The following is a 27,984-nucleotide window of genomic DNA, read 5'->3' as shown; positions in this document are numbered from 1 at the left end:
ATTATTAAGGATGATCATGCGGAAACTGATTTGCTTGGTGTTGCTCCAGGGAGCAGAGCTTGTACTTGTGGATAGAATTTACAGGGAATATTTGGCTTCTTGTGAAGAAGCACTCCCAAGTAAATGGACTTATCCACCCATGAAATGAGCTGCCATGTGAAGAAGTGAGCTTCCTATCATTGGAAAACGATCAATCAAGGGCTCACTGGCCATTTCTTGTTGGTTCCTTCCCTAAGACAGAACTCATATTCTGTAATTTCTAGTTTTCTTCTATCCCTGTGATTTCTGGATTCTTTTGTTAACCTATTGACATATGCAATATTTATTTGGAGATATCTATGTTACTGGGCATCATTTATAGAATTTGTGCTTGTGTCTTTCTTTTTCCAGAAGGTAAGTGGTTAATGAACACATCTAGTGAAGTATAAACTCTACCTATTTATTTGGCTAAATAATGTTTCCTTTTGTCAGCTTGAGGGTGCCCTTGAGCAGGAGAGAAAAGCGAGAATGAACTGTGAAAGGGAACTGCACAAACTGGAGGGCAATTTAAAGCTGAATCAGGAAAGTATGGAGAACCTGGAAAGCAGCCAGCAACACCTGGCAGAAGAGCTGAGGAAGTAAGCCACCTTTCTGTTGACATGAGATTGTTGGAGACCTTATATTAGAAGGAACAGCTTTCTCATTTCATTTATCCTTAGGACTCCAGGGCCAGATAGCTCAAGACCCAAGGCAAGGATAACAAGCCTACGAAACAATTTTTTTTTCTTTACTGGACTTTATTTTATAGTTGTAAAGAGACCAGATATATAATGTAGAAGGACATAACTGAGAAAATATCTGACTAGCAAATGAGAAAGAATGGTTTAAGGTATATGAAATGTAAACTATTGGGAACTTGCAGCTATAAGTCAAAAAGATAAAAATGACTCTCTCCTTTTTACTCATGATGAGACCAATAGCATAAAATGTAAAAAAAAAAAAAAAAAAAAAATTGATCCTGATGTGAAGACTTACATACTCAGATTACTTAAATAATATATGTTTGCCAGACATAACTTAATATTTATATAGGAATTTGGTGAAATAATTTACTATATAAATATTAAACCTTAGAATCTAAAACAAGCCATGAAAATGATCAAAATTAGGGAAACTTTCAATTCATCTGGATTCCTTACACCCCAAAGAACTCAGGGCAACTTGGCTTTCTCAGTTTAGTTCTACTAGTCAGTGACATGGATTTTCTCACCTTCTCCCTTTTGTCATCTTCCTCTGTTTAACTAGACTTTTTTTTTTCTTTTAACCGTTAGAGATTTTCAGTTTATTTAGATTATACCAAATAAGAGAGGAAAACAGTGAGGATGAAGAGTAAGATGGGTCAGATTTCCAAGGTGGGTGGATCATGAGGTCAAGAGATCGAGACCATTCTGGGCAACATGGTAAAACCCCATCTCTACTAAAAATACAAAAATTAGCTGGGCGTGGTGGCATGCGCCCATAGTCCCAGCTACTCGGGAGGCTGAGGCAGGAGAATTGCTGGAACCCAGGAGGCTGAGGTTGCAGTGAGCCGAGATCATGCCACTGTACTCTAGCCTGATGACAGAGCGAGACTCTATCTCAACAAAGGCCACATTAAAGATGGTAGTATATCAATGATTGAGGCTCACAGTGAAAGAGGGAAGAGAGTCCAGTGACCAGCTGTGAGCATCTGGCTTTCTTGTTGGTATAGACATATGCTATTATACATGCTCTTGGTGAGGCTTGACTCATATTCTGCTAACAAGTTACTGGGCTTAATAGGTGTTTAGAAATGATGAAACACGCGACCTTATGAATGGAATGGAATAATTAAAGCAAAATGATTATAGAGTTCCCTTAGCATTCAATTTTGAAGTTGTGTTTCAGTGCAAATGATAACCAGCAAAGTGTAAATGATACCCTATGTTGTGTAGGCCACAAGTCAAGAGTATTAGCATTTTAGAAATCCATATTTTTAAAAAGTTGTAACTTTATTATAAAACTTTTCCCCTAAATAGACCTATGTATATTTGAAACAATAAGCGATAAAGGTGGCATTTCAAATTAGTGATGACAAGAGACTTAAATGGTATTGGAATTATTAGCTATTAATTTCCTGAGGTGAGAGAAATTGCTACCTCATAAAATTTGTAAACACAAACTTCAGTTGCACTAATGAACTCAATGTCAAAACAAAGCTGTGAAACCATTAGAAGATGCCACATTATTCACAATAGCCAATATATAGAAACAACCTAAATATTCACTGATATATGAATGGATGAAGAAAATGTGGGGTGTTTGTGTGTGTGTGTGTGTGTGTGTGTGTGTATATATACATATATATATATACACACGTATATATATACACACACATATACGACGTGTATATGTGTGTATATATATATACATATATACGTGTGTATATATATACATATATATACACATATACAGAAAAATCTATTGAAATAAAAAATAAAAAAACTTAAAAATGAAAAAAACCCCAAACACACACATACATACATTCATACATACATCTGTATACATATATATATATAAAATATACATACACAATGGACTATTATTGAGCCTTGAAAAGAAACCCCTGTCATGTGGAACAACATGGATGAATTTGGAGGACACTAGATTAAGGGAAATAAGCCAGTCACAAAAAGGAAAAAGACTGCGTGATTTCACTGATAGAGGTATCTAAAATAATCAAATTCATAGAAACAAATTCATAGAAAAGTGGTTGCCAAGGGCTGGGAGGAGGGAGAAATGATGGAGAGTTGCTGTTCAATGAGTATTAAGTTGATTATGTAAGACAATTAAGTTCTAGAGATCTGCTTTACAGCATTTTGCCTGTAGTTAACAATACTACATTTTGTACTTAAAAATTTAAGAGAGTAGAGCTCATGTTTAGTGTTCTTACCACAATTTTTAAAAAATTAGAATAAAATACAGTCAATAGTTCTTAGGAAATTGACAGGCTAAGTCTTCTTGAACAAGTCACAAAAAGCCAAAGACAGAAGGAAGGCATTGATATATTTGACATCAAAATTTTAAACATGTGGCAAACGCCAACACAAATAAAATGGAGACAAGTTATACAGTGAGATAAAAATTTGTAACAAATATAAAAAATGTGAAGAATCCAAGGAAAATCTATAACTCAATAATTAGATGAACAAACCTAATAGAAAAATGGGCAAAGAACACACACAGGTGGTCCATTTGGTTTACTGGCCATTTAAAAATACTAATAGTTGACAAGATGCAGTCATTACTAGTAAACGAGGGCATTCAAAATAAAACAATGAAATAGTAATCTATTTTCTAAGAAAATTTCAGAAATATGATATTAAGAATAAATGTAGAGAAGCAATGATCTCACACTGTTAATGGAGAGCAAGGGACAGGGCTATCTTATTTTTTCAGCACTTACCTATACATCACCCAGTAATTTCCTGCTCAGTATCCACTCTAGAGGAACACTCTCATGTATACAAGGGGCATGATTATGAACAGTTTGATTTGTAACAGCAGAATATTAAGGAAAACCTAAGTGCTTATTAATTGTGAAGTTCACGGACTAAGGAATGTCTAAATTGTGAAATATTATGTCATAGTTAATTTTTAAATGGAGTACTCTGCGTAGGCTTGTGTAGAAAAATATATTATTGGATTAATATGTTATTAATATAATAATTAGCTTAAAATATAATAGCTTAATATTTTTAAGCTTAATGTATTGATAAGAATAAATTCTCAGGCTGGGTGTGGTGGCTCATGCCTGTAATCCCAGCACTGTGGGAGGCAGAGGTGGGCAGATCACCTGAGGCTGGGGTTTCGAGACCAGCCTGGCTAACATGGAGAAACCCTGTCTCTACTAAAAATACGAAATTAATCGGGTGTGGTGGCACATGCCTGTAATCCCAGCTGCTCAGAATGCTGAGGCAGGAGAATTGCTTGAACCTGGGAGGCAGAGGTTGAGCTGAGCTGAGATCACACCATTGCACTCCAGCCTGGGCAACAAGAGTGAAACTCAAAAAAAAAAAAAAAAACCATTCTCAATTCAATAATATATTTAAAATATTAAATATAACATTATTTAATATTAAATACATATTTAATTATAAATGCTATTATCAATATCTTAATGTAATAATACATTAATATCAATCAAGTTGTTAATCTATACATGCAAATGTATGTGATATTCTATCACAGTAAAGAAATGAAACTCTGCAGCTACATGTACACATGTAAGCACAAACATATGAATACTTAAATTTCTGGAAGGATTTACACTAAATGGATATGGTAGTTTCCTCTAGTGGGAAAGCAGGGATTGGGTATGACATTAGTTTGTTTTCATGTTGCTGATAAAGACATACCCAAGATTGGGTAATTTATACAGGAAAAAGGGTTTAATGGACTTACAGTTTCACATGTCTTGGGAGGCCTCACAATCATGGCAGAAGACAAGGGGAGCAAGTCACATCTTATATGGATGGCGGCAGGCAAAAACAGAGAGAACTTGTGCAGGGGGACTCCTCTTTATAAAACCATCAGATCTCGAGAGACTTACTCACTATCATGAGAACAGCATGGGAAAGACTTGCCCCCATGATTCAATTACCTCCCACAGGATCCCTCCCACAACACATGGAAATTTAAGATGAGATTTGGGTGGGAACGCAGCCAAACCATATAATTCTGCCTCTGGCCCCTCTCAAATCTCATGTCCTCACATTTCAAAACCAATCATGCCTTCCCCACAGTCCCCTAAAGTCTTAACTCATTTTGGCTTTAACTCAAAAGTCCACAATCCAAAGTCTTATCCGAGACAAGGCAAGTCCCTTCTGCCTAAGAGCCTGTAAAATCAAAAGCAAGTTAGTTATTTCGTAGACACAATGGGGGTACAGGCACTGGGTAAATACAACCATTCCAAATGGGAGAAATTGGCCCAAACAAAGGGGCTACAAGCCCTATCCAAGTCTGAAATCCAGAAGAGCAGTCAAATCCTAAAGCTCCAAAATGATCTTCATGTCTCACATCCAGGGCACACTGATGTAAGAGGTAGGTTCCCATTGTCTTGGGCAGCTCCTCCCCTGCAGCTTTGCAGGGTAAAGCCTCCCTCCCAGCTGCCTTCATGGGCTGGTGTTGAATGTCTGCAGCTTTTCCAGGTGCACAGTGCAAGCTGTCAGTGGCTCTATCATTCTGGTATCTGGAGGACAGTGGCCCTCTTCTTACAGTTCCACTAGGCAGTGCCCCAGCAGGGACTCTGTGTGGGGGCCCCGACCCCACATTTCCCTTCCGCACTGCTGTAGCAGAGGTTCTCCATGAGGGCCCCACTCCTGCAGCAAACTTCTGCTTGGGCATCCAGGCATTTCTATACATCTGAAATTTAGGTGGAGGTTCCCAAACCCCAATTCATGACTTCTGTGTACTCATAGGCTCCATACCAGGTGGAAGTTGCCAAGGCTTGGGGCTTGCACCCTCTGAAGCCATGTCCCAAGCTCTATGTTGTCCCCTTTCAGCCATGGCTGGAGCAGCTGGGACACAGGGCACCAAGTCCCTAGGCTGCAGACAGCACGGGGACCCTGGGCCCAGCCCACGAAACCAATTTTTCCTCCTAGGCCTCTAGGCCTGTGATGGGAGGGTCTGTAGTGAAGACCTCTGACATGGCCTAGAGACATTTTTCCAGTTGTCTTGGGGATTAACATTTGGTTCCTTGTAACTTATGCAAATTTCTGCAGCTGGCTTTAATTTTTTCTCAGAAATGGGATTTTTTTTTTCTATCACACTGTCAGCCTGCAAATTTTCCAAACTTCTACCTTCTGCTTTCCTTACAAAACTGAATGCAGGCGGGGTGCGGTGGCTCATGCCTGTAATCCTAGCATTCTGGGAGGCCAAGGGGGGCAGATTGCCTGAGCTCAGGAGTTAGAGACCAGCCTGGGCAACACAGTGAAACCCTTCCTCTACTAAAAGACAAAAAAATTAGCTGGCCATGGCAGCATGAGCCTGTAGTCTCAGCTACTCAGGAGGCTGAGGCAGGAGAATTGCTTGAACCTAGGAGGCAGAGGTTGCAGTGAGCCAAGATTGTACCACTGCAATCCAGCCTGGGTGACAGAGCAAGACTCAGTCTGAAAACAAAACAAAACTCAATGCATTTAACAGCACCCAAGTCACCTCTTGAATGCTTTGCTGCTTAGAAATTCCTTCCGCCAGATACCCTAAATCATATCTCTCAAGTTCAAAGTTCGACAAAGTTCTAGGGCAGAGGCAAAATGCCACCAGTCTCTTTGCTAAACATAACAAGAGTCACCTTTGATCTGGTTCCCAACAAGTTCCTCATCTCCATCTGAGACTACCTTAGCCTGGATTTCATTGTCCATTTCATTATCAGCATTTTGATTGAAGCTATTCAACAAATCTCTAGGGAGTTCTAAACTTTCCCCATTTTCCTTTCTTCTTCTGAGCCCTCCAATCTGTTCCAACCTCTGCCTGTTACCCAGTTCCAAAGTCGCTTCCACATTTTTGGGTATCTTTTTATCAGCACCCCACTCTACTGGCACCAATTTCTCTATTAGTCCGTTTTTATACTGCTGATAAAAAAGTTACCTGAGACTGGGTAATTTATACAGGAAAAAGGGTTTAACAGACTTACAGTTCCACATGGCTGGGGAGGCCTCACAATCATGGTGGAAGGCAAGGAGGAGCAAGTCACATCTAACATGGATGGTGCAGGCAAAAAGAGAGAACTTGTTCAGGAGAACTCCTCTTTATAAAACCATTAGATCTTGTGAGACTTAGTCACTACCACAAGAACAGCACGGCAAAGTCTTGCCCCCATGATTCAGTTACCTCCCACTGGGTCCCCCCTACAACATGTGGAAATTCAAGATGAGATTCAGGTGTGGACACAGCCAAATCATATCAGGTATCATAGCCAAGAAAACTTCAGATGTAGGTATAATCATTGAAGTTTTAAAATGAGAATGAATTATTGTGTTATATCTATAATTTAAAAAATAATTAAACCAAATGGTATTTTTTACTTTTGGTTAAAGCCTGGTTGTATTTTTTATTGATATATAATAATTGTACATATTTTTGGAGTGATGTGCTATTTTGATACCTGTATACAATGTACAATGAGTAAATCAGGGTAATTGGGATATCTATCACCTCAAACATTTATCTTTTCTTTGTGTTAGGAATATTACAATTCTAACTACTTTAAACAAAATATTATTCTGAACAATTGTAATTGATATCTTTTTCTAAACAGAAAAGAATTAGAAATGAGTCAGATGAATTCAAAAGTGGAGAATGAGAAAGGCCTGGTAGCTCAGCTTCAGAAGATGGTTAAAGAGCTTCAGGTAATCAATTATCAAATATGCCTGTATATTTATATTTAGATCCATGGGTGATGACTGGTGGTTCAATGACTAATTCTCTGCCAAGGTATTCATGCCCTTAGCCAACCACAGGCAGAGGCAGAAAAGAACAGTGGTTAAGAAGGGAAATTGTGGCATTCCACAGATGGAGTTAAGCTTAAATTTCCTTATGAGAATAATAAAAGTGAACAGCTAATTCGTTGACTGTTTGCTGTGAACCAGGCATTATGCTAAAATCCAAAACTTGTTTTTTCACTCATGAATCCTTCTGGCAACCATTGAGCTCATATTATTAAATGCAACAATATATTTAAGTAGTAAGCACAGTGCCTGACCCATGGTATGCATTCAGTGTTAGCAATTTAATTTTTATGATGGTTATTCTTTGTGATTAGAAGGCGATTGAAAATCAGTAGGTTCTATAGGTACTTGTGGCCTCAAAACATTATTTGATAATGGATAGCTATTTATAAGTTTTAGACCATGTGAGTTTTATAGCATATGACCATGTTATAAAGTAATTTTACACACAAATGCACACATACACATTTAAATGGATAATTTCCCTTTGGAGCTAAATAAATAGTAATATAAACATGACTCAAAATAATTTTGGAACCTCTTTCTGATAGTTATCTTCTGAGATATTTTGAGCCAAATAAGAAAACTAGTCTCAATGTTTTGTAAACATTTTAGTTTCAGACATGCTATTAATCTCCAAGTGGTTATCATATTCATCGGGCTTCTCTTCAAATGACTCTTGACTTTATCCAAAATAAAATTAAAAAAATACAAACTTTTCTATATATCCAAAAGACAAATTTCCTTACCTTGATGACTCAAAAAGTTCTCTAAAGATTATTTCTGACAAAACATTTCAGAAATGTTTGGTTCAATGGTGGTATTATTTGGGATAAATATTTTCTTGGATGCCATGATAACCAGTTGGAAGAGGATCATGGCTACTTGAATGTGGAAATCATACTTTCTTTAAGCACCTTTTCTGTCATACCTCATCTATAGAACTGATAGACTACTTATTTGATATAATCTAGAAATTACTTTTTTCTAAGCCGCAGTAGTCTTATTTAATGGAAAGGAAAACATATTCTAAAACAGTTTCTATCTTGTTTTCTCTCCTATCCTAATCTATGCCTAATTACTTAAGGTGATGATAATAACATCAGTGGCTTCATTGTACTGTAATACAGTGATGTTCTCAGGATTTGTAGACCTATTTGACCTATACTAAAAGGGCTTGGGGCTCTGAGAGTTGTTATCACTTCTTTTTCCAATAATCCTGCCTCTGATGATACTGCATCTCTACTCACTTTAGTAGTCCACATTCCTTCACCAACTCTCGTTTGTTATTTCAAATCTCTTCCTTGAAATCTCCTGCACACTAGAAAACCAAGTAACCAAGTTTTTTAGAATTGTGTGTAAAATTAAATTGATGCAATTTCTTACAATTAAATTGCTTGAACTTGAAGATGTTCATTTTATTGATCAGATTTTTGCCCAAGTCCTAGATAGTTGAGACCAGATAAACGAATTTCAAATGAGGAAGATTTTTGTATATAAAATTTACCATTCCAACTTTTATAAATGCTCTTAAATACTTTTTTTGGTCGTATGAAAGATATTTTCCTGTTTCTTTGGGAAGTGCTCTTTACTAAGAGTATATAATTTAATGAGCTTGCCCATCATCAGGGGCTGAGCAATTTGGCAGAACTGCAAATTCTAATTCTGGTCTTGGTACTGAATTGGGGCAAATCACTTAACTTCTGTGTATTCTGTTTTCTTTAGTTATAAATTGGGAACCAAAAGTTTCATGTTAGCTTTGTGATTAAAAAAAAATAGAGTAAAGCTCTTGCTACAAGTGCTTAGTAAAAGTCAAAATTATTTCTTGCTACAGACTCAAATAAAGGATTTGAAAGAGAAACTAGAAGCTGAAAGGACCACTCGAGCCAAGATGGAAAGGGAGAGAGCTGACCTCACCCAAGACCTGGCTGACTTGAATGAGAGGCTGGAGGAGGTAGGAGGAGCCAGTTTGGCTCAGCTGGAAATAACTAAGAGACAGGAAACCAAATTCCAGAAGCTGCGCCGAGACATGGAAGAGGCCACTCTGCACTTTGAGGCAACTTCTGCGTCTTTGAAGAAGAGACATGCAGACAGCCTGGCTGAGCTCGAGGGCCAGGTAGAAAATCTACAGCAGGTCAAGCAGAAACTGGAAAAAGACAAGAGTGACTTACAGCTGGAAGTAGATGACCTCCTGACCCGTGTTGAGCAGATGACAAGAGCTAAGGTAGATACTCCCATGCCATCCTCGTGGTCTTCTGAACATGGAAGTAGGGAGGGGAAGAAATGGGAGGGGAGGGAAAAGAAAAATAAGCCAGCTTAGTGACTCAGTATATTTTCTAATGAAGACTATAGTCCTTCAGACGGAATAGATCAGGCCTGACCTTAGTGGTCATTGTTAAGGTCACACAGCCATTACCTGAATGTGACCTGACAGTGGCTTCTGGTTTTAACAGAATTCAAATCCATGTTCCTTATGGATTTTTTTAGTGATTGCACAAGTAAGTGAGCTGGAAATCTGAGGCCACTATCTATGTCTGTCTTGAAGAACGACTTTTGTTATGAGTGCTCCTCCCTGATGGCCTTGATACTCTTAGAGCCTATCTGAATGAATGGTGTACACAAACAGCTTTGCTGAGAGGAGGGAACTTTTTCTCTCTCGTGTCCTCTGGCATCTTTTTAATCAGCCAGTACTATAAGAAAGGTTCATCACATGTTCTTTCTTTACTGAGCCCATTAGCCTATATGCTGCAAGCTGTCATGTCAAATGGTTACTATGAGATCATCGATATCAGCAGCCCTGTCTTTTGGTAGTTGAGAGGAGCTTTGCTTTAGATTAAGCACAGCAAATGGCTAGTTGCTGCAACCTTCTCTCCTTGTGAGCAGATTTTATAAAGTCATCTGGGAAAGACATGGTCTGACAATAAAGCTTGATCTCCATGGACTATGGCCAAAAAAATATAGAATATCTTCAGTGATTTGGAGTGGTTTCTGAAATATTTAATATTAATTCCTTTTAAATACCATACTGAGTAGAAAGAAACAGTCTCTCTCTCTCTCTCTCTCTCTGTGTGTGTGTGTGTGTGTGTGTGTGTGTGTGTGTCTTAGTCCATTCCTGCTGCTGTAACAAAATACCACAGACTGGGTAATTTATAAATAATAGAAATTTATTTTTCACAGTTCTGAAGGCTGGAAAGTCCAAGATCAAGGTAGCAGCAGGTTTATTGTCTGGTGAGGTCTCTCTGCTTCTAAGATGGTGGCTCTTGCTGTATCCTCACATTGCAGAAGAGCAAAAAGGGGAAAGGGACAGATGCTCCCTTGTACCAGTCCCATTGATGAAGGCTCCTATCCTCATGACTTCATCACCTCCTAAAGGCCCCACCTAACACTATCACACTGGTGATTCTTTCACCATATGAATTTTAGGTGGACATATTCAGTCCATAGCATTCTACCTCTGGCCCCCCAAATTTATGTCCTGAAGGAAAAATTGCTTATGTGAACATAAGCAAAACACATTCATTCTACCTCAATAGGTTCCAAAGACTTAAGTCATTTCAGCATCAACTCAAAAGTCTAAAGTCTCATCTAAATCATATAGGAGTGAAACTCAAGGCATGATTCATCTTGAGGCAAATTCCTCCTCCAACTGTGAGCTTGTGAAATCAAACAAGTTATGTGTTTCCACAATAAAATAGTGGAACAGGCATAGCATAGACATTCCCATTCCAAAAAAAAAAGATAAATCAGAAGGAAAAAAGAGGTGACAAAAGGAAAAGCCCAACACAAAACAAAGCAAACAACATTAAATCTTGAAAGTGGGGAATAATCTTTTTGACTCCATGTCTGACCTTCTGGACATAGTGGGGTGGAGTTTGGGTCCCCAGGGCCCCACGTAGCACCGCCCCCCTGGCAGGAGCACTCAGGAATTGAAGTTGGGTGTTTGTGGCTCTCCCAGGGTAGTGTTGCATGCTGGTGGCTCTACAAGTCTGGGGTGTTGGGGGCAGCTCTGCCCTCACAGTACCACCACTGCCATAGTGGGGGCTCTCTGTGGTGGTCCTGCTTCCATGGCAATTCTCTGCCTGAACCCCAAGGCTCTCCAAAATATCCTTTGAAATCTAGGTGGAGGAGCTATGCTTCCATATCTCCTGCAGAGTTAGCACTGTATGGATGCTGCTGTGGTTTACAGCATGTGCCTTCCCGAGTGGTGACCTGAGCTGAACCTGGGCCTGCCTGAGTGGCAGAGGAGCACTGACCTGGCATGTGGGGAGCAAAGACTTGAGGCAGCCCTGGGCAGCAAGCTCTGAGGTCTCACGGGAATCCTCTCTTGAAATCATGTTTCCATCAAGGCCCTGGCCTTCTGGGCCTTTGTGGGTGGGGCAGCCACAAAGGTCTCAGAAATGCCTTCAGGCTCATTCGTCCATTGTCCTGATGAATAGCACCTGTCTTCTTTCTATTCCTACTAATTTCCTTATCAAATGTTTAGTTGTCTACATCCTTACTGTTTTGTTTTTTTTCTGAAAATACTTTTTTATTCTTCACAATCTGGCCAGGCTGAGAATTTTCTAAATCTTTCAGTTCTGCTTCTCTTTGATTATACATTTCATCTTTATTTCTCTCTCTTCATATTTGTTTTAAGCAATCAAGAGAAGCCATGGAGCCCTGAACACTTTCTTTAAGGATTTCTTCCACCAAGTATCCTAGTTTATCACTCTTAAGTTCTGCCTTCCACAACGGACTAGGGCATAGTTCAGCCAAGTTCTTTGGCATTTTGTAATAAGGATGGTCTGTCTTCCAGTTTCCAATAGGATATTCCCCATTTCCATTTAAGACCTCAGCAGAATTGCCTTTACTGTCCGTATTACTACCAGCATTGTGATCACAGCCATCCAACTATCTCTAAGAAGATTAATTCTCTCTCTACAGCTCTCCTCTTCTTGTGAGCCCTCATCAGAAGGATTCTTAATGTTCCATTCATGGGAATATACACTTTTTCTAGCAGTAGGTGTGTATCTCACTACCTCCTTACTCCTTTAATCCCTGCCATGTGTCTTTATTTCTCCTGAAGCTGGCACTTCCTCTGAACATCTCTGTCACTGGCACCTGGTTTCGTTTTATAACTCAGGTTCTAAGTCTCAACCACTTCTTTCCTCCCTATTTGCTTTTCAGTCAATTATTGCAGCAGGTCAGTGTTTACCTTCTCATAGTTTTCCATTCCCATTCCCATGTAGGTCTCTCTACCTTTTAAGTAGATTACTGCAGTGGTTTCCTAAATTATCTTTTTTGCTTCTAATCTTCCTTTTTTCAAACCATCCTATATTTATATGCCCAAATTAATATTTGTAAAGTATTTAGAATATTTATAAAGCACAGATTTATTGAATTATGTCCCTGCTTAAAAATGAACTCTAAACTTCTGCTTTCAAGGTACCTTGTAACCTTTGATCAGAGTCAACCAGTCTTGCCAGTTTTAGATCCCATTGCTTTGTTTCATGGACCTTCCATTTCAGCTTGCCTTTCAGCAAATATTCATTTTTACACCAATCTGCCTTTTCCAAACTAATTATTCTCTTTGGAATGCTCAAGTTCAACCTCCTGCATTAAAGACTTACCTGTTTTTGAGTTCCTGTAGCACTTTTGGGGTCCCTCTTTATACTTATGCATTATCTAGTCTTTTAACTTTCCTAACATTGAAAGCAGAGACTAGGTCTCATTTTTCATGTTTACTACAGTGCTTGGTAGAGTCTGTGCACTCAATTACTAGCATCAACTTTTACATATACCTCTTGGAGCTCATAGATTCAGTGACTTCTCCAAGGTCACACAATTCTATGGAAGAGATGAACTTCAATTCCAAATCCTGTGTATGTCTGTTGGTGAGCATGTCCTGTTGCTGCTTTAAATATTTGTTGGCATGATAAATTGTTTCTGTTAACTCTCATAGGCATACACATTAGGCTAAACTGTTCCTTGAATTGTTTATCATTTTCTGAATTATAATGGCAAGAATGCCAATGCTCAGTGGTACAGTGGAGACTGAAGCATTTTCAAAAGCATATTATGCTGAAAGAGAGGCTCAGGGCAATTTAGAAGTTATAGGAAATTTCACAATTATCTTGATTATTTTGAATTCCCATTGGTCCCTGCATTTCTGGGAGGCAGCATTTTTATGCATCATTTTAAGAATCAGCTATAAGATAAATGTGCCTTATTCTATTAACCTTCTCATCCCTGGTATCAAAACATACCGCTTATCCTTATGCTTAAATTAAAAATTCTTTTGAGGGTACAACTCTTTTGCATACTATATCCCCGTATAGGCCACTTTTAGATAAACAATCTAATTGTCTTTTTGCAGATCTGTTTATGAAAATACTTTATACATGGAAACACTATACCAGTGGTTAGCAGTGCCCATGTGGATACCTACCATGTGAAGCTATGCCTAAGGGCAAGTGCCTTTTCTGTCTGTCCAAGTGGGCTGCCCACTCTACAGATACACACAGCCCAGCTGGCCTTCACCACATGGAGACCTCTCTTGAAAAACTGGGAAGTCTTTGGCTCTTTTTCTTACCATTTCCACGCACCGTTGACTAAGTTGTCTTGTAGAGATCTGTGCTTTTTCACCCTAAGCACACAGGTGCATAGCACAGCATATTCATGGCCCTAAACAGATGCCATTTCTCACACCTGGATATGTTCCTCCTGGCTCAGTTAACAGGTCATTTACTATTGGAGACATAAGATAAAAATGGTTTTCATTATCATCCTATTTTTATCCATTTTCCTCTGGAACCCAGGATTCATGACAATTTGGGCCACCTAGGACATCAAGTCAATTAATCCTTAATGTTTCCTTTATCACCACTTCATACAACAGATGTTTAGAAATCTAATGTTTGACATTTTCTGTGTGTGTGTGCATCTGCACAGGCAGTTTCCGTTTGAATTCTAATTCTGACATTTAATAGCTGTGTGAATTTGGGCTAGTTATTTAGCCTCTCTGGTGCTCAGTTTTCTCATTTGTAGAAAGAGGCAATCTGAACTTTTGAGAGATATCATGAGGAAGAAAATGAGCATGCCAACTTTGACTGTCAGTCATTTTCAGAAGTGAGAGCAAACAAATTCAACATGTAATTAGAAACTGTGCAGACAACCTAAAAACTGTCACACTGATCACTACTGCAGCTTTCTTCTAGTTAGGAGTGGAGAGTGGGGACAATTGAGCATGTCTGGCATTTAACATTAATGCTCTAACCTATGTGAGGCTGATGGCATCGTTCGAGAAACTGGCCATTGAATCTCTGTTAAGTCTGTTTCTACCAAGCCTGGGTGTGCTGTAGGACATCTATGAACTGGAACTACATAACACCGCATTGGAGATATAAGAAGACATAATTCAGTAGTCTTTCAGAGAATAGCCATTAGTAAGTGAGATAGCCAGGTGGGAGGGGGTCCTGGAGAAACTCCAACCAGCCTGCCCGCTGGAGTGGAGCCTTGGAAAGTTCACACCATTTGCAGTGGGTTGGAGCCTGGCCCCTCCTCTTCCTGTGTGGAAACTGGGATTCAAGCTGCGGGTGGCAAGCGCTCAAGCAGGGCCTCTGGCCTTGTGAGAGTCCCTGTTTCCCCCTTTTCTTCCTTTTCACCCAGTAAAACCCTGTCTTACTCACCATTCAAATTGTCTGTGGGCCTGAATTTTTGTGGCTGGGGACAAAGAACCCCATCTTTAGCTGAACTAAGGAAAAGTCCTGCAACATAGCATGAAGGAAGCAATCTTAAACAGAGCATAGGTTCCAGCTAGAGATGGCCTAGGTTTTGGCTGATACAGAAGTTTTCCAGAGGACTAAACCTGGCATCACCTTTGAAACATTCCTGGTCCTTTGGCCATTGCTCTATCATAACAATTAGGTTAACACTGAAAACTATCAGGCTCAGCATCAGCTTTCATCGTCTCACCAGATCTCACTGTTTTCTCAAAATTTCATTGGTGTAATCTCTTCTTTGTCTCCCAGTTCTTCTATTTCCGTAGCATACTTTCTTTGTACAGACAAAGGCCTCATGGGTTTCTGTATTAATTGAGATTTAAAACATAGAGCTTAGAAGAGAGCTGGGTATGTAACAAGCACCCAATAAATTAACCGCTGCTGCTATTATCATTAATAGTGTCATCATCATCATCGCCGATGATGGGACAGATGGAAGGCATTCAAAGATTGCCTATAATCCCAGCACTTTGGGAAGCTGAGGCGGGCGGATCACAAGGTCAGGAGTTCGAGACCAGCCTGACCAAAATGGTGAAACCCCATCTCTACTAAAAATACAAAAATTAGCTGGGCATGGTGGCGTGTGCCTATAATCCCACCTACTCAGGGGGCTGAGGCAGGAGAATCGCTTGAACCTGGGAAGTGGAGGTTACAGTGAGCCAAGATTGTGCCATTGCACTCCAGCCTGGTGACAGAGTGAGACTCTGTCTCAAAAAAAAAAAAAGATAATAAAAAGATAATTTATACATGATTTTCATTAAAACAGCTATGTAAAATCTGTAGAACCATGGAAGCCCACCACCAATGTAATTTTACTGTTTCTGACCATATAAATAATAAGAATGCAAACTATAGTTAATTGGTATGTGAAGGGGATACCTCATCTTACATTTGGCAGCTCTTAGTCCTGTCTGAAGATCTTGGGTCTCAAAACCACTAGCATGAGTTCTCAGAGTGTGGCAAGAGTCTGGCGATTAGATTGGTTACTTTAATTGGGTAGAAGTGCAAAGGCCAATGTCATATCTTTTTTTCCAGGAATGAAAAGCCAATTCTGAGAAGTTGGGTTTGGGGATTGAAGTATTAACCCAACAGGGTCATCTTGAGATTGTAGCCATAGTGATCAGGAGGGTACAGTTGCTTTGGCAGCTCACATTTTGCTATTAGGCTGTTGCGGCTTAGATCCATCCACTTTGTTCTATCCTGCTTGGGCAGCCTTCTAGATTTCCTTCCTTCTCCTTCCCTCTCTTACCTCTCTTCCTTCCCCTTCCTCTGCCCCTCCACCCTTGCATATTGCTCTCCTTTGTGCCAGGCACTATTCTAGACAATAGGGGGTATATCTTTAAACTGGATCTCTACCCTCATGAAAGTTATATTCTAGTGAAAAAGACAGTTAAATATGTACTGTCAGAAAAGGATCATGTATCTCATTAGTGTTTGACATGTTTCCTTCTCCAGGAAAGTAAATAATTCTAGAAAGGATCCTAATACCCAAGAAGTTGGGTGTCTCCCGTGACACCTATACTCTGCAAAGTTTAGGCCTCTTGGGGTCCAGACCCTAGAGTTAATTGTACTTGCTGAAATCAGAAGATGTGATCTCCCAGTGCTGGCTGAGCTCTTTACTACACAAGAGAGCATGCAGATTCCCGGAGCCACTCCTGCCCTCTTCGTTTGTGCAGCTGATTAAAAGTATCCTCTCTGAGCCCTGACCAGCCCTTCTTTCTCAACTTATAGGCAAATGCTGAGAAACTCTGTACTCTATATGAAGAGCGCTTGAATGAAGCAACTGCAAAGCTAGATAAGGTGACTCAGTTGGCAAATGACCTGGCAGCACAAAAGACAAAGCTGTGGAGTGAGAGTGGTAAGTAAGTATGCTGCTTGACTCATAGGCAATTCTCAATCCCAGCAGACTCATGAAGGCACAACTGAGATAATGAACTACCCACTGAGGCTGAGTGGGCATCTGAAGATCCTAGGGGAGGAATGCAGCCTCTGAGACAGCTTTGCCACACACATACCTCTTGTCTAGGAAGTGTTACCTCTGTGCCACTTGGGAACCCCTGCCTAGTTCCCTTCCAAGAAGTAGAAAAGTATAATAATATGCCATCAGCAGAAGCAACTCTCAAGATCAAAGGATGGGAGGGGCAATCCACAGTCTACTAGTCATGACATTTTTACAATTTCTATCTCATTGAATATTTAAAATTATTTTTTTAATTTTAAATGTTTGGATAATGAATCTACATCTCTCTTTACACCTGGTAAAAGCAATGGTCTGTACAGCTGGCTACCTGAGCCTGCATGATTGGACCCCATTCTCTCTGACCTCTTTTCCTACTTGCCCCTTCTCTCAATCTGCATTGGCCACATCGACCTCTATGCTGTGCTTTGTACACCGCAGGCATACTCCCACCCTAGAGTCTTGCCCTAGCTGTTTTCTCTGCCTAGTACACCTTATTAATTCTGGAAAGACGTGGGGATAAGGGTTAATCAAGTGGAGATCTGGGGAAAGTCAGGATAGGCCCTGCTGAGAAGGTGACATTTGAATACTGTCAACTCATTTCCTCAAGAGCTTCTCTTTTCATACTATTTATGAAGTTCAAACTAACTACATATTTGACACAATAAATATGTTTGTCTCCATCTGTCAGAATATAAGCTGGATGAGGTCAAGGGTCTTTGTTCATTGATGTATGTCAATCATCTAGAACACTGCCTGGCATTTATTGATCCTCCATAAACATTTGATAAATAAATTAAAAGTAGAAAAATGTCCCATAGTTTATTCATTCCTATCAACCACTATGGATTTTTTTTTTTCTGTTTTTCCAATCTATTACATTGTAGCAATCTATTGGGGGTTTTTCTTTTTCAATTTATCATAAGCTTTTGTATTTTGCATACTCAGTCATTTATAATGACTGCTGCTAATTCATTGAGATTGACTAAACCTAACCTTGCCTGCAACTTGACTTGCCTCTCTGCTATGAACAGCATGTGGCTAGATGTTTATCTATAACTAAAATCAGTTTTAGTAATATATTCTGAGAGATGGAATTTTTGGGTCAATGAAAATAAACAATGTATTCTTGATGCTCAAGAGGCACACAGTTTTAAAAAGAGAATGAACACATTTGGGCTACATATAACACAGTTCCTCCAGTAGACACCTCTATTTCCAGATGCTAAATCTAGGGTCAGAGCTAAATTAAAATTAGTTGATAAAACTAAAAACCTGGAAATCTAGAAGAAGAAAGTGTTTTTGGTTCTATTAAGGACACTGAATAGGACTCTTCTTAAACTGCCCACAGGGTGTGTGACACGTGGCCTTGCTACCAAGCCCCTAGTTTGATCTGTGCTATTTAGGATTTAGTTGATATGTAGACTCCACAGTCCAGACACAAAGCTGGGGAATACCTGGATGTCTGGCCCTAAAGGAAGTTCTGTGTAAAATTTGTTTTGATAGGCATTGACTGTCTACCCCTAGTTATTGGCATTAATTTTCTACTCACTTTTTTGATGAGGAAATTAGTGGGTAGTGAGTAAAATAAAAGTGGGTCTGAGATAATAATTCTGCTTAGGCTGCAGGATTTTTTTCTTCCTTTTTTTAACTTTACCTTTTGGTTGGCTTTTGTGTAAATTAAATTCGAAGTACAAATTTATTCAAGCCTATCCTCCCCTCACTGGGTCCACGCTCCAGATCGTTTGTTTTTGTTTTTTGTTTTTTTGTTGTTTTTGTTGGTGGCTACCACCAAAATTTCTTTCTCATGCCCTGCCCTGTCAGCTTACCATACTCTGCTTTCGTAGGAAACCAATAGTAAATGTGATATATACTTGATATATTAGTCTCAACCAGCTAGTAGATTTATATTTCTTCAGAATCCTTTTAAATAAGATGTTTTTGGACCAGCATAGTGGCTCATGCCTGTAATCCCAGAATTTTGGGAGGCCGAGGTAGGCGGATCACTTGAGGCAAAGAGTTTGAGACCAGCTTGGCCAACATGGCAAAACTGTCTCTACCAAAAAAATACAAAAATTAGCCAGGCGTGGTGATGGGAACCTGTAGTCCCAGCCATTTGGGAGGCTGAGGCAGGAGAATCACTTGAACCCGGGAGGCGGAGGTTGCAGCTAACCACTGTACTCCAGCCTGGGCAACAGAGTGAGACTCTGTCTCAAAAAACGAAACAAAACAACAACAACAACACGGGAGGCTGAGGCAGGAGAATCGCTTGAACCTGGGAGGTGGAGGTCGCAGTGAGCTGGGATCATACCATTACACTCCAGCCTGGGCAACAAGAGTAAAACTCTGTCCAAAAAAAAAAAAAAGCCGCAAGATGTTTTCATCCAAATACTCTTAAAGTTTGGTTCAAATATCCCAAGTGATTCTGAAGAGCCTGTAGGGGGTCTATGAGATTGAGGCTATTTTAGTATAATAGTAAGATACTATTTGAAACTTAAATTCTTTTGCCATTTGTATTGATGGTGCAAAAGCAACGATGATTAAAATTGCTACAGCCTGATCACAAGTCAAGGTAGTAGCACTAAAACATACTGGTAAAAATTGTATTCCCTAATATGTACTCACAGTTTTTTAAAAAGTCAGTTTCACTTAAGGATGTCCTTAAAGAAGCAGGAAAAATGAATTTTATTACATCTCAACTCTTGAGTATATATCTTTTTACTATTCTGTGTGACAAAACAAGAAGTATGCATAAAGAACTCCTGTTTCATACTGGACTAAGATGTGTGATTAAGCTCTGAGCTGAGCTAGTAGTTTTTTCAGGGAGTATCACTTTTACTTGAAAGAACGACTAACAAACAAACTGGGCTTATTTAGACTTACATGTTTGGCAGATGATTTCTCAAAAATGAACAAAGGAAACCTGTCACTTCAAGGAAAGCAACTGACAACATTTGTTGCCAATAACAAAATAGGAGCTTTTAGGTAAAAATTATATTTTAGAAAACATGTATATGCCATCATTAGGTTGATGGCTCTCAACTCTTGGACTTTTCTGATGAGCTCAGCAGTGATGTTAACAAATATGATTTTTAAAATATTGTATGCAATGTGATTTATAAAAAGATATATGCATGTACATATAGGTGTGTATATATGTGTGTGTGTAAGTGTGTATATATATATATATATATATATATATATATATATATATATATACATAGATACCTGTATGTGTGTGTGTGTATCTGACACTGTCTCCAGGAAAATAGTGTCAGAATTGAGTTAAATTGTAGGACCTCGGTAGGTTGAATCCACAAAGCAGAACTTACAGATATGGAAGGCCCTACTATAATTAATAGGATAAGTTAAGCAGGGACGATAGACTAGAGTATGATAGAATTTCTGCCTCTCATCGTCACATTTCCTACCATTTAGTGACTACTGCTAATATTTATTTAGCATTTCAGTCTATAAAATATATCCACACTAATTTAGTTTTCATTAAGAATCTTATTGTTATCTTCATTTTACAAGTGAGGTAATAAAAGTTATAATTATCTAAAAATTATATAGACAGAAGTGTACAAAGCCACATATAATAAACAAGGGAGTATGGTATAGAAGAATGTGGTCTTCAAGAACTTCATTTGAATCTACCTTCACCAGTTACGAATTGTGTATGTTTCTGTTTCAGTCATATTTAAGTTGCTCTGTTTCCTCCTCTGCAAAATGGTTAGTATAATACCTACATTATCAAGGAGTTATGAAAATTAAACTAGACAACATATGTTAAGTACCTAGAGCATAAAAGTTTCTCAATAAATAGTAACTAATATCATCTGTTATCGATTCATACTTATTACTAAAAATCAGTTCATTTTTAGGACTCTCTTCTGAGTCCTGAAAAGGATCATTGCCATGGTTTTGCTGAATAATAGGACTCTTAGACCCTTCCTAAATATCAAAAATATGTGGGTAGGAGTCGTTCTGGCTACCCTTAAAGTCAGTAAGTCAAGTGAAGGAGGCAATAGATAGGAAGACTGTAATTATGTACTTTTGTGAAATCTTTCCGTAGGCGAGTTCCTACGGAGGCTTGAAGAGAAGGAGGCTCTGATAAACCAACTTTCCAGGGAAAAGAGCAACTTCACTCGGCAGATTGAAGAACTGAGAGGGCAGCTGGAAAAGGAGACCAAAGTAATGTATCTATTATTTCTCACTAGTTTCTTGACTGTGTGTGTTTTTTTTTTTAAATAGTGCTTGATGAATCAGCCCGAAGATGTTTTATAAAAGAAAAAGGGAAAATGCCCTAGAAGTTATGGGGGGAAAACCATGCCAGGAAGAACCCTGATGACTGAAGGATCTTCCTCGGTGATTCAAATTGCTTTGTTGCAGGTTTAGAGCAAGCAAAGTGTATGTTTCCATCTTGTATAAGTACTTGAACAGAAGGGCAGCAAGGCTCTTTCTGGATTTTGATTCTGAAACTGCTCATAAAAAAAGTGAAATTCTTTTTTTTTTTTTTTATTACTTTTTTTTTTTATTATACTTTAGGGTTTTAGGGTACATGTGCACAATGTGCAGGTTTGTTACATATGTATCCATGTGCCATGTTGATTTCCTGCACCCATTAACTCGTCATTTAGCATTAGGTGTATCTCCTAATGCTGTCCCTCCCCCCTCCCCCCACCCCACAACAGTCCCCAGAGCGTGATGTTCCCCTTCCTGTGTCCATGAGTTCTCATTGTTCAATTCCCACCTATGAGTGAGAACATGCGGTGTTTGGTTTTTTGTCCTTGCGATAGTTTACTGAGAATGATGTTTTCCAGTTTCATCCATGTCCCTACAAAGGACACGAACTCATCATTTTTTATGGCTGCATAGTATTCCATGGTGTATATGTGCCACATTTTCTTAATCCAGTCTATCGTTGTTGGACATTTGGGTTGGTTCCAACTCTTTGCTATTGTGAATAGTGCCGCAATAAACATACATGTGCATGTGTCTTTATAGCAGCATGATTTATAGTCCTTTGGGTATATACCCAGTAATGGGATGGCTGGGTCAAATGGTATTTCTAGTTCGAGATCCCTGAGGAATCGCCACACTGACTTCCACAATGGTTGAACTAGTTTACAGTCCCACCAACAGTGTAAAAGTGTTCCTATTTCTCCACATCCTCTCCAGCACCTGTTGTTTCCTGATTTTTTAATGATGGCCATTCTAACTGGTGTGAGATGGTATCTCACTGTGGTTTTGATTTGCATTTCTCTGATGGCCAGTGATGATGAGCATTTCTTCATGTGTTTCTTGGCTGCATAAATGTCTTCTTTTGAGAAGTGTCTGTTCATGTCCTCTGCCCACTTTTTGATGGGGTTGTTTGTTTTTTTCTTGTAAATTTGTTTGAGTTAAAAGTGAAATTCAATAAAAGCCTAGAATAGAATAAGTGGGACTGGGTTAGCTCAATATTACTTTTAAATTGTCAATAAATTATAGAAATTAGTCATTTCTTCCTATGAGTATATAATGTTGCTAGAAGGTGACTCCAGTGAAAGTGATTCTGGAAGATGAAAGCATAGTGACTAACATGAGATATGAATTCTCTGAGCCCTGATATTTAAATGAATTCTTAGTTCATATTCAAGGCATCTTATTACTAAGACCCCAAAGTATCTTACTTGTACATGACCATACTATGAAGGCGTATACGCTGAAAACGCAGGTAGTTGAGTCCGTTTTAAAATATTGTACCATTTTATTCCCTTAACTCTCCATACTTTCTATATTATACACAAATTTAAAAATTTATCATTGTTCGTGCATCAGACATTGTACCATATACTTCTGTCATGTTATCTCAATCTTCATATCAGTCAAATGAAGCAGATAGAATTGCATCCTTATATATGAACAAACGAAGGCTCTGAGAAGAAAAATATCATGTCCAAGGTCATACACCTAGTGATATACTGTGAAGGAACTTAAACGCATAGTGAAATGAGTTATATTTTAGAAGATCTCTCTGGCTGTCTTCCCAGTGACTTCCAATTGGCCTACAAGCCCCCCTGATCTGGCTCCAGCCTCCTTCTGTGACCTACTTCCTACATCTGCTTCCCTCATTTACTCCCCCCCAGCTGCCCTGGCTTCCCTTCTGCCTCTTAAACCGGGCACCATCACTCCTGCCTTAGGACTTTTATAACTGCCCTTCCCGTTGCTTAAAGGCACTTCCCCAGGGTCTTAGGGGGATGATGAGAAGGAGCCAAACATTCTAGATCGTGCTTATCTGCTGTGTTTGTTTTACCGCTATTAGAAATTTTATTTATTAATGTATTTGCCTGTGTATTTTGTGTATCCCCTTATTTCTTTTGGGCTCTTTAGGGCAGGGATTTTGTCTTGTCTTGTTTACTTCAATAATTAAATATATGCCAAGTAAATGCCACATAAAGCTTTTAAAAGTTTTTCCTTTAAAGAAAAATAAAATTAAACAAGAGGAGAGGTCACGATTTGAACCCAAGTTCATCTGATTCCAAAGCCTGCATCCTTTTCAGAGTCATTGTGTATTGTGGCTCCTCATTTACCACCCAAAGGGGTCTGGCTGAGGCTGCCATTAACTAAACCTTGTGCCCTCAGAGCTGTATGTTCCTGAAGATGTGCTTTTTTTCTAATTTGCATAAAGGACCCATGAGGACTCGTCAGGATCTAGTGTTCTTTCTAGATTATCTCGGGGGAATAATGCTGCTAGGTTAGCCGGATCACCATTTAAATGATAAAAATGTTTATTAAACCCAGCAGGGCTATCCAATACATATAGAAGCCTCTACTACACTACAGGTAACTATTTAAATTTATATTAAAGTTAAATAAAATTAAGAATTCAGTTTTGATCACACATTGTACTAGGCATATTTTGAATGTTCTGTAGCCACATGTGGCTAGGTGTTTACCATATTGGACAGTGTACATAGAGAACATTTTCACCATTACAGAAAGTTCTATTGGGCAGTAGTACTATTTTGAAGTATTAGGAGTTGAGGTTTGTAGAGATTTCAGTGTGAAATAAAATATTTTATTTTCTTCATCAGTGGAATGAAAAGGCTAAATTTTAGTGGTTCTTTCTGGTTCAAACAAGCTCTAATATATTGCTAAGTATAAATCTTATTGCCTAAATGATAGTGAATGTTCTCTTTGCTATCCTTGCATTCTCCACTATTTCTAGAATTCCAGGCCTGTGTAAGTCCACAGAGCCAAGCTGGCATTTATCTAAATAGAATTCCCTTCCCTGTTTTAATGGCAGCAATTAGATACTATCTATCCTTTCTCTTGTCTCAAATTCTCTCCCTAGTGTTATCTTACTAGGTTCAGGTTCAGCTTGAATTTGTGGCAGGTTGTTATTAATCTTACCTAAAAAAAATTAGCTTACTTTCAAGACTTGTGTTGCTCATGGTGGTCATGCCCTTTTTGTTAATGTGTGTCCCCTGCAGTCCCAGAGTGCCCTGGCCCATGCCCTGCAGAAGGCTCAGCGTGACTGTGACCTTCTACGAGAGCAGTATGAGGAAGAACAAGAGGTCAAGGCTGAGCTGCACCGGACCTTATCCAAAGTCAATGCTGAAATGGTGCAATGGAGAATGAAGTATGAAAACAATGTCATCCAGAGAACAGAAGACTTGGAGGATGCCAAGTGAGTAGGGCAAGGCTATCCTTAACCTGGAGTTAGTCACATGGAGCAGTATGAGAATAATGACTCTGTCTCCAAGGCCTCGTGGTATGCACTTCACAAATCCTTGCTGAGTGCAGGAACAAGCCCAAAACCAAAGCTGAAACATGCACTGCTGGTAAGAAGCACACTCTGTAGAGGGACTAAAAATATAAAAAGTATAATACAAAGTGACAGAGACTATAAAGAGGTCCTGGGGAGAGAAAGGAGGCTCTTTCTAGGGGCACAAGGGAAGTTTTCATAAAAGATGTGACTTTGAGCCATAGTGTGAAAATAGGCTATCACTTAAAACCCTATATTTCATTTGTAACGCCGTAATAATTGAGTCTATGTGTGTACGTGTCTCCATCAAAGTCGTTGTGTCCCTGGTCTACAACTTGTAGACTACAAAGTAGTCTGTGAAGATGGACAGGGAAGCTGGAAAAAAATGTTAGGATCTGTCATCATGTCTTCTAGGACAAAGGTTGCTTTGAAAAGAAATCATGCCCAAGCCACCCCTAAGGTTAGAATATCAATTTTATAGCCATTTCTATGTAAAGGTTTTAAAAGTTCTTAGGAGTTACAGAAGTTTGGGGCACAGCTGAATTGAGACTCAGTACCAGGGTACAGAACTGAAGCATTTTGCTTAGAGGCCAGGAAACTCTATCTTTAAGAGAAATTGTCAAACCCCAGCTTATAATCATTAAAGGTTTACTCAAAAGAATGTGTCCCTGGCTTGGTAGCTTGGCAAAAATCCAGGGAAGATCAATACATTTCTCTTTAGCTTCAACCAGAAATAATGTTTTTCAGTTCTTCACCTAAATCTTTGAGAGGCATTGCTGTGCCATTGCTGAACAGCTGCTGTGTTTTGTCCCAGAAGGGGTACCAAGTGATCCATCTCTGTACCCACAGTAACTTAAAAAGAGCTTTAGAATGACAGATACTAAAAATACCTACAGTAGGTGTTTTATCAAAACTCTGGACCACAGAAAGTTTTGGCTTTGAACTGAGATGCCCTCTTATATCCAAATATGGTATTTACTTCTGAAGTAAGATTTTTCCCCCCTTCTAATGATTGAGGAATTCAGGTGAAATTGCCTATCATTCTTTTGGGATTGGGTAGGAAAGAGCAAAAGAATATGACCACATGGGTTTGTTGGAACTAGTTCTGTAGTATGTAATAACTAAAGAAAATAAAGGGCATACATGGTACCCTCTGAAGACACATTTTTACTTTCAAATTGGTGGGATATTGAATAAATAAAACTTTGTCTGTATTATGCTTTTCCTCTAAATCACCTCAGGGAGGTAGGCAGCTACAAAACAATCTAGGGTCCTGGTTTCTTTTTTTATTATTAAAGTTAAAGATTTGCCTGCTTTGATTTCCAGGCTGGGGTTCAAATGATAAGTTAGTTTAGCAGACTCAAGCTCATCTAAGACCCATTGTACTGCTTCTGAATTCTAAGTTCCCCAAGGATAAGGATTCAGTTTCTTAATTTCCAATATCCCTTTACATATTCGAGATAACTAAGTAGGTACTTATGGTTGGCAAGTTAAGGAGCAAAATAGTAGTTGATATTAAACGTAGAACAAAGTTATTGGTAAAACAAGGGTAGCCAGTTTGTCCAGTTTGCCCTGGATGTTTCCTGTTTTAGCTTTGAATGTCTCATGTCCTGGTGCATTGGTCCGTTCTCACACTGCTAGTAAAGACATACCCAAGACTGGGTAATTTATAATGGAAAGAGATTTAATTGACTTACAGTTCACCATGGCTGGGGCGACCTCAGGAAACTTACAATCCTGGTAGAAGGGGAAGCAAATACGTCCTTCTTCACATGGTGGCAGAAAGAGAAGTGAGTGAGTAAAAAAGGGGAAAGCCCCTTATAAAACCATCAGATCTCATGAGAACTTACTTGCTGTCATGAGAACAGCATGAGGGTTACCGCCTCGGTGATCAAATTACCTCCCACCAGTCCCTCCCACAACATGTGGGGATTATGGGAACTACAAGATGAGATTTTGGTGGAGACACAGCCAAACCATATCACCTGGTGAAACCCCTCAGTCCCAGGCAGTCCAGTATGATCGGTTACTCAAAGTGAAACTCCTATTTTCTTTGATCAACAAGCATTTCTAAAGTAGTTAAAATATATGTAATTATTTCACTTGACTCCTACTGCCTTAAGTCAGGTAAAGCATCAGAATCTCCTCTTAACATTTAAGAAACATGAAGCAGAGAAGTAAAGTGAGTATGGTTAGGAAGCCGGGGACAGAGTGTTGTTAGAGCCTAGATGCTTCCTGGATCCTGAGCACATAGGGGTTTTTGCAGGATTCCACCAAAAGGGGGCTTTATTACCACATTGCTCTGTTGGGCTAGTTATGCAGTCCTATTAATTCTGGAGAACCTTTTTTCTGTTTAATAGCAGTAGATGAGAAAAAGCTTTGGTACATACAGTACTTTTCATCTAAGAAGTATAATGAATGAGTAAGAATGGGACTGCCAGCAACCCTGTAGGAGATGTAAGCAACAGAACACATTGCATCCATTAGAATTCCTAATAGTAGCATATTATGGGGGTGGTGGAGAAAGAAGCACTGTAATAAACTACTCCATCTCAGAGATGCCCAAGGAAGAGCAGATGGGGGCTAAAGAACCCCATAAGAACAGTAGGACCTGTTAAGTGAGCATAATGAGATGGGTTTGGGAATATAAATCTGGAGAGAGGAGCTGAGGTGGAGAACAAACTCAGAGAGAAGAAAGAATTGTGTCATGTTTAGGAGCCACATGATGAGAGAAAATAAGCAGGAAAAAGCAAGAGAGTGTTCTTTAGAAGCAACACAGCCAAGGAGCTCTTTAGTGACTACATATGGCTACAGATTTGTAAGGTGCTTACTGTTGGTAGGGTGTTTGGTACAATCTTCCTTTTTCCCCCCTTCTTAGGAAATAATCAAGTCAGTATTGCTTAGTAGAGCTTTAGGATAAGCAAATATTTGTAGGAATTCAAAGAGATTCTGAGTTCCAAGTGCAGGTTGGCAAAGGGGGAAAATAAAGACCCCATGCACACAGGAGGC

The 27,984-nt window shown here is 39.1% G+C and overlaps 1 protein-coding gene and 1 long non-coding RNA gene across 7 annotated transcripts in view; one reads left to right on the top strand and one right to left on the bottom strand.

Annotated features, from left to right (window-relative positions):
- MYH15 (myosin heavy chain 15) overlaps positions 1-27,984 on the top strand; it is a 172,999-nt gene that overhangs the window by 107,791 nt on the left and 37,224 nt on the right. For all 6 annotated transcript variants that reach the window (XM_055259984.2, XM_055259985.2, XM_055259983.2 and 3 more), the window contains 6 exons: positions 472-617; positions 7,316-7,406; positions 9,340-9,729; positions 16,997-17,123; positions 21,301-21,419; positions 24,701-24,897. In XM_055259984.2, coding sequence (XP_055115959.1) covers positions 472-617; positions 7,316-7,406; positions 9,340-9,729; positions 16,997-17,123; positions 21,301-21,419; positions 24,701-24,897 — 1,070 coding nt within the window. The remainder of the gene's footprint in view (positions 1-471; positions 618-7,315; positions 7,407-9,339; positions 9,730-16,996; positions 17,124-21,300; positions 21,420-24,700; positions 24,898-27,984) is intronic.
- LOC129471450 (uncharacterized) lies at positions 557-26,762 on the bottom strand. Its single transcript, XR_010118629.1, has 5 exons — positions 26,673-26,762; positions 14,077-15,568; positions 9,677-9,760; positions 6,692-6,753; positions 557-4,895 (listed from the first exon to the last, which is right to left on the bottom strand). It is a non-coding gene; the product is annotated as an uncharacterized lncRNA (long non-coding RNA).

Source organism: Symphalangus syndactylus, chromosome 21 (assembly GCF_028878055.3).
Source record: "Symphalangus syndactylus isolate Jambi chromosome 21, NHGRI_mSymSyn1-v2.1_pri, whole genome shotgun sequence".
Taxonomy (NCBI): Eukaryota; Metazoa; Chordata; class Mammalia; order Primates; family Hylobatidae; genus Symphalangus; species Symphalangus syndactylus.
The sequence above is the reverse complement of the archived record's forward strand: the minus strand, read 5'-3'. Positions and strand labels throughout refer to the sequence as shown.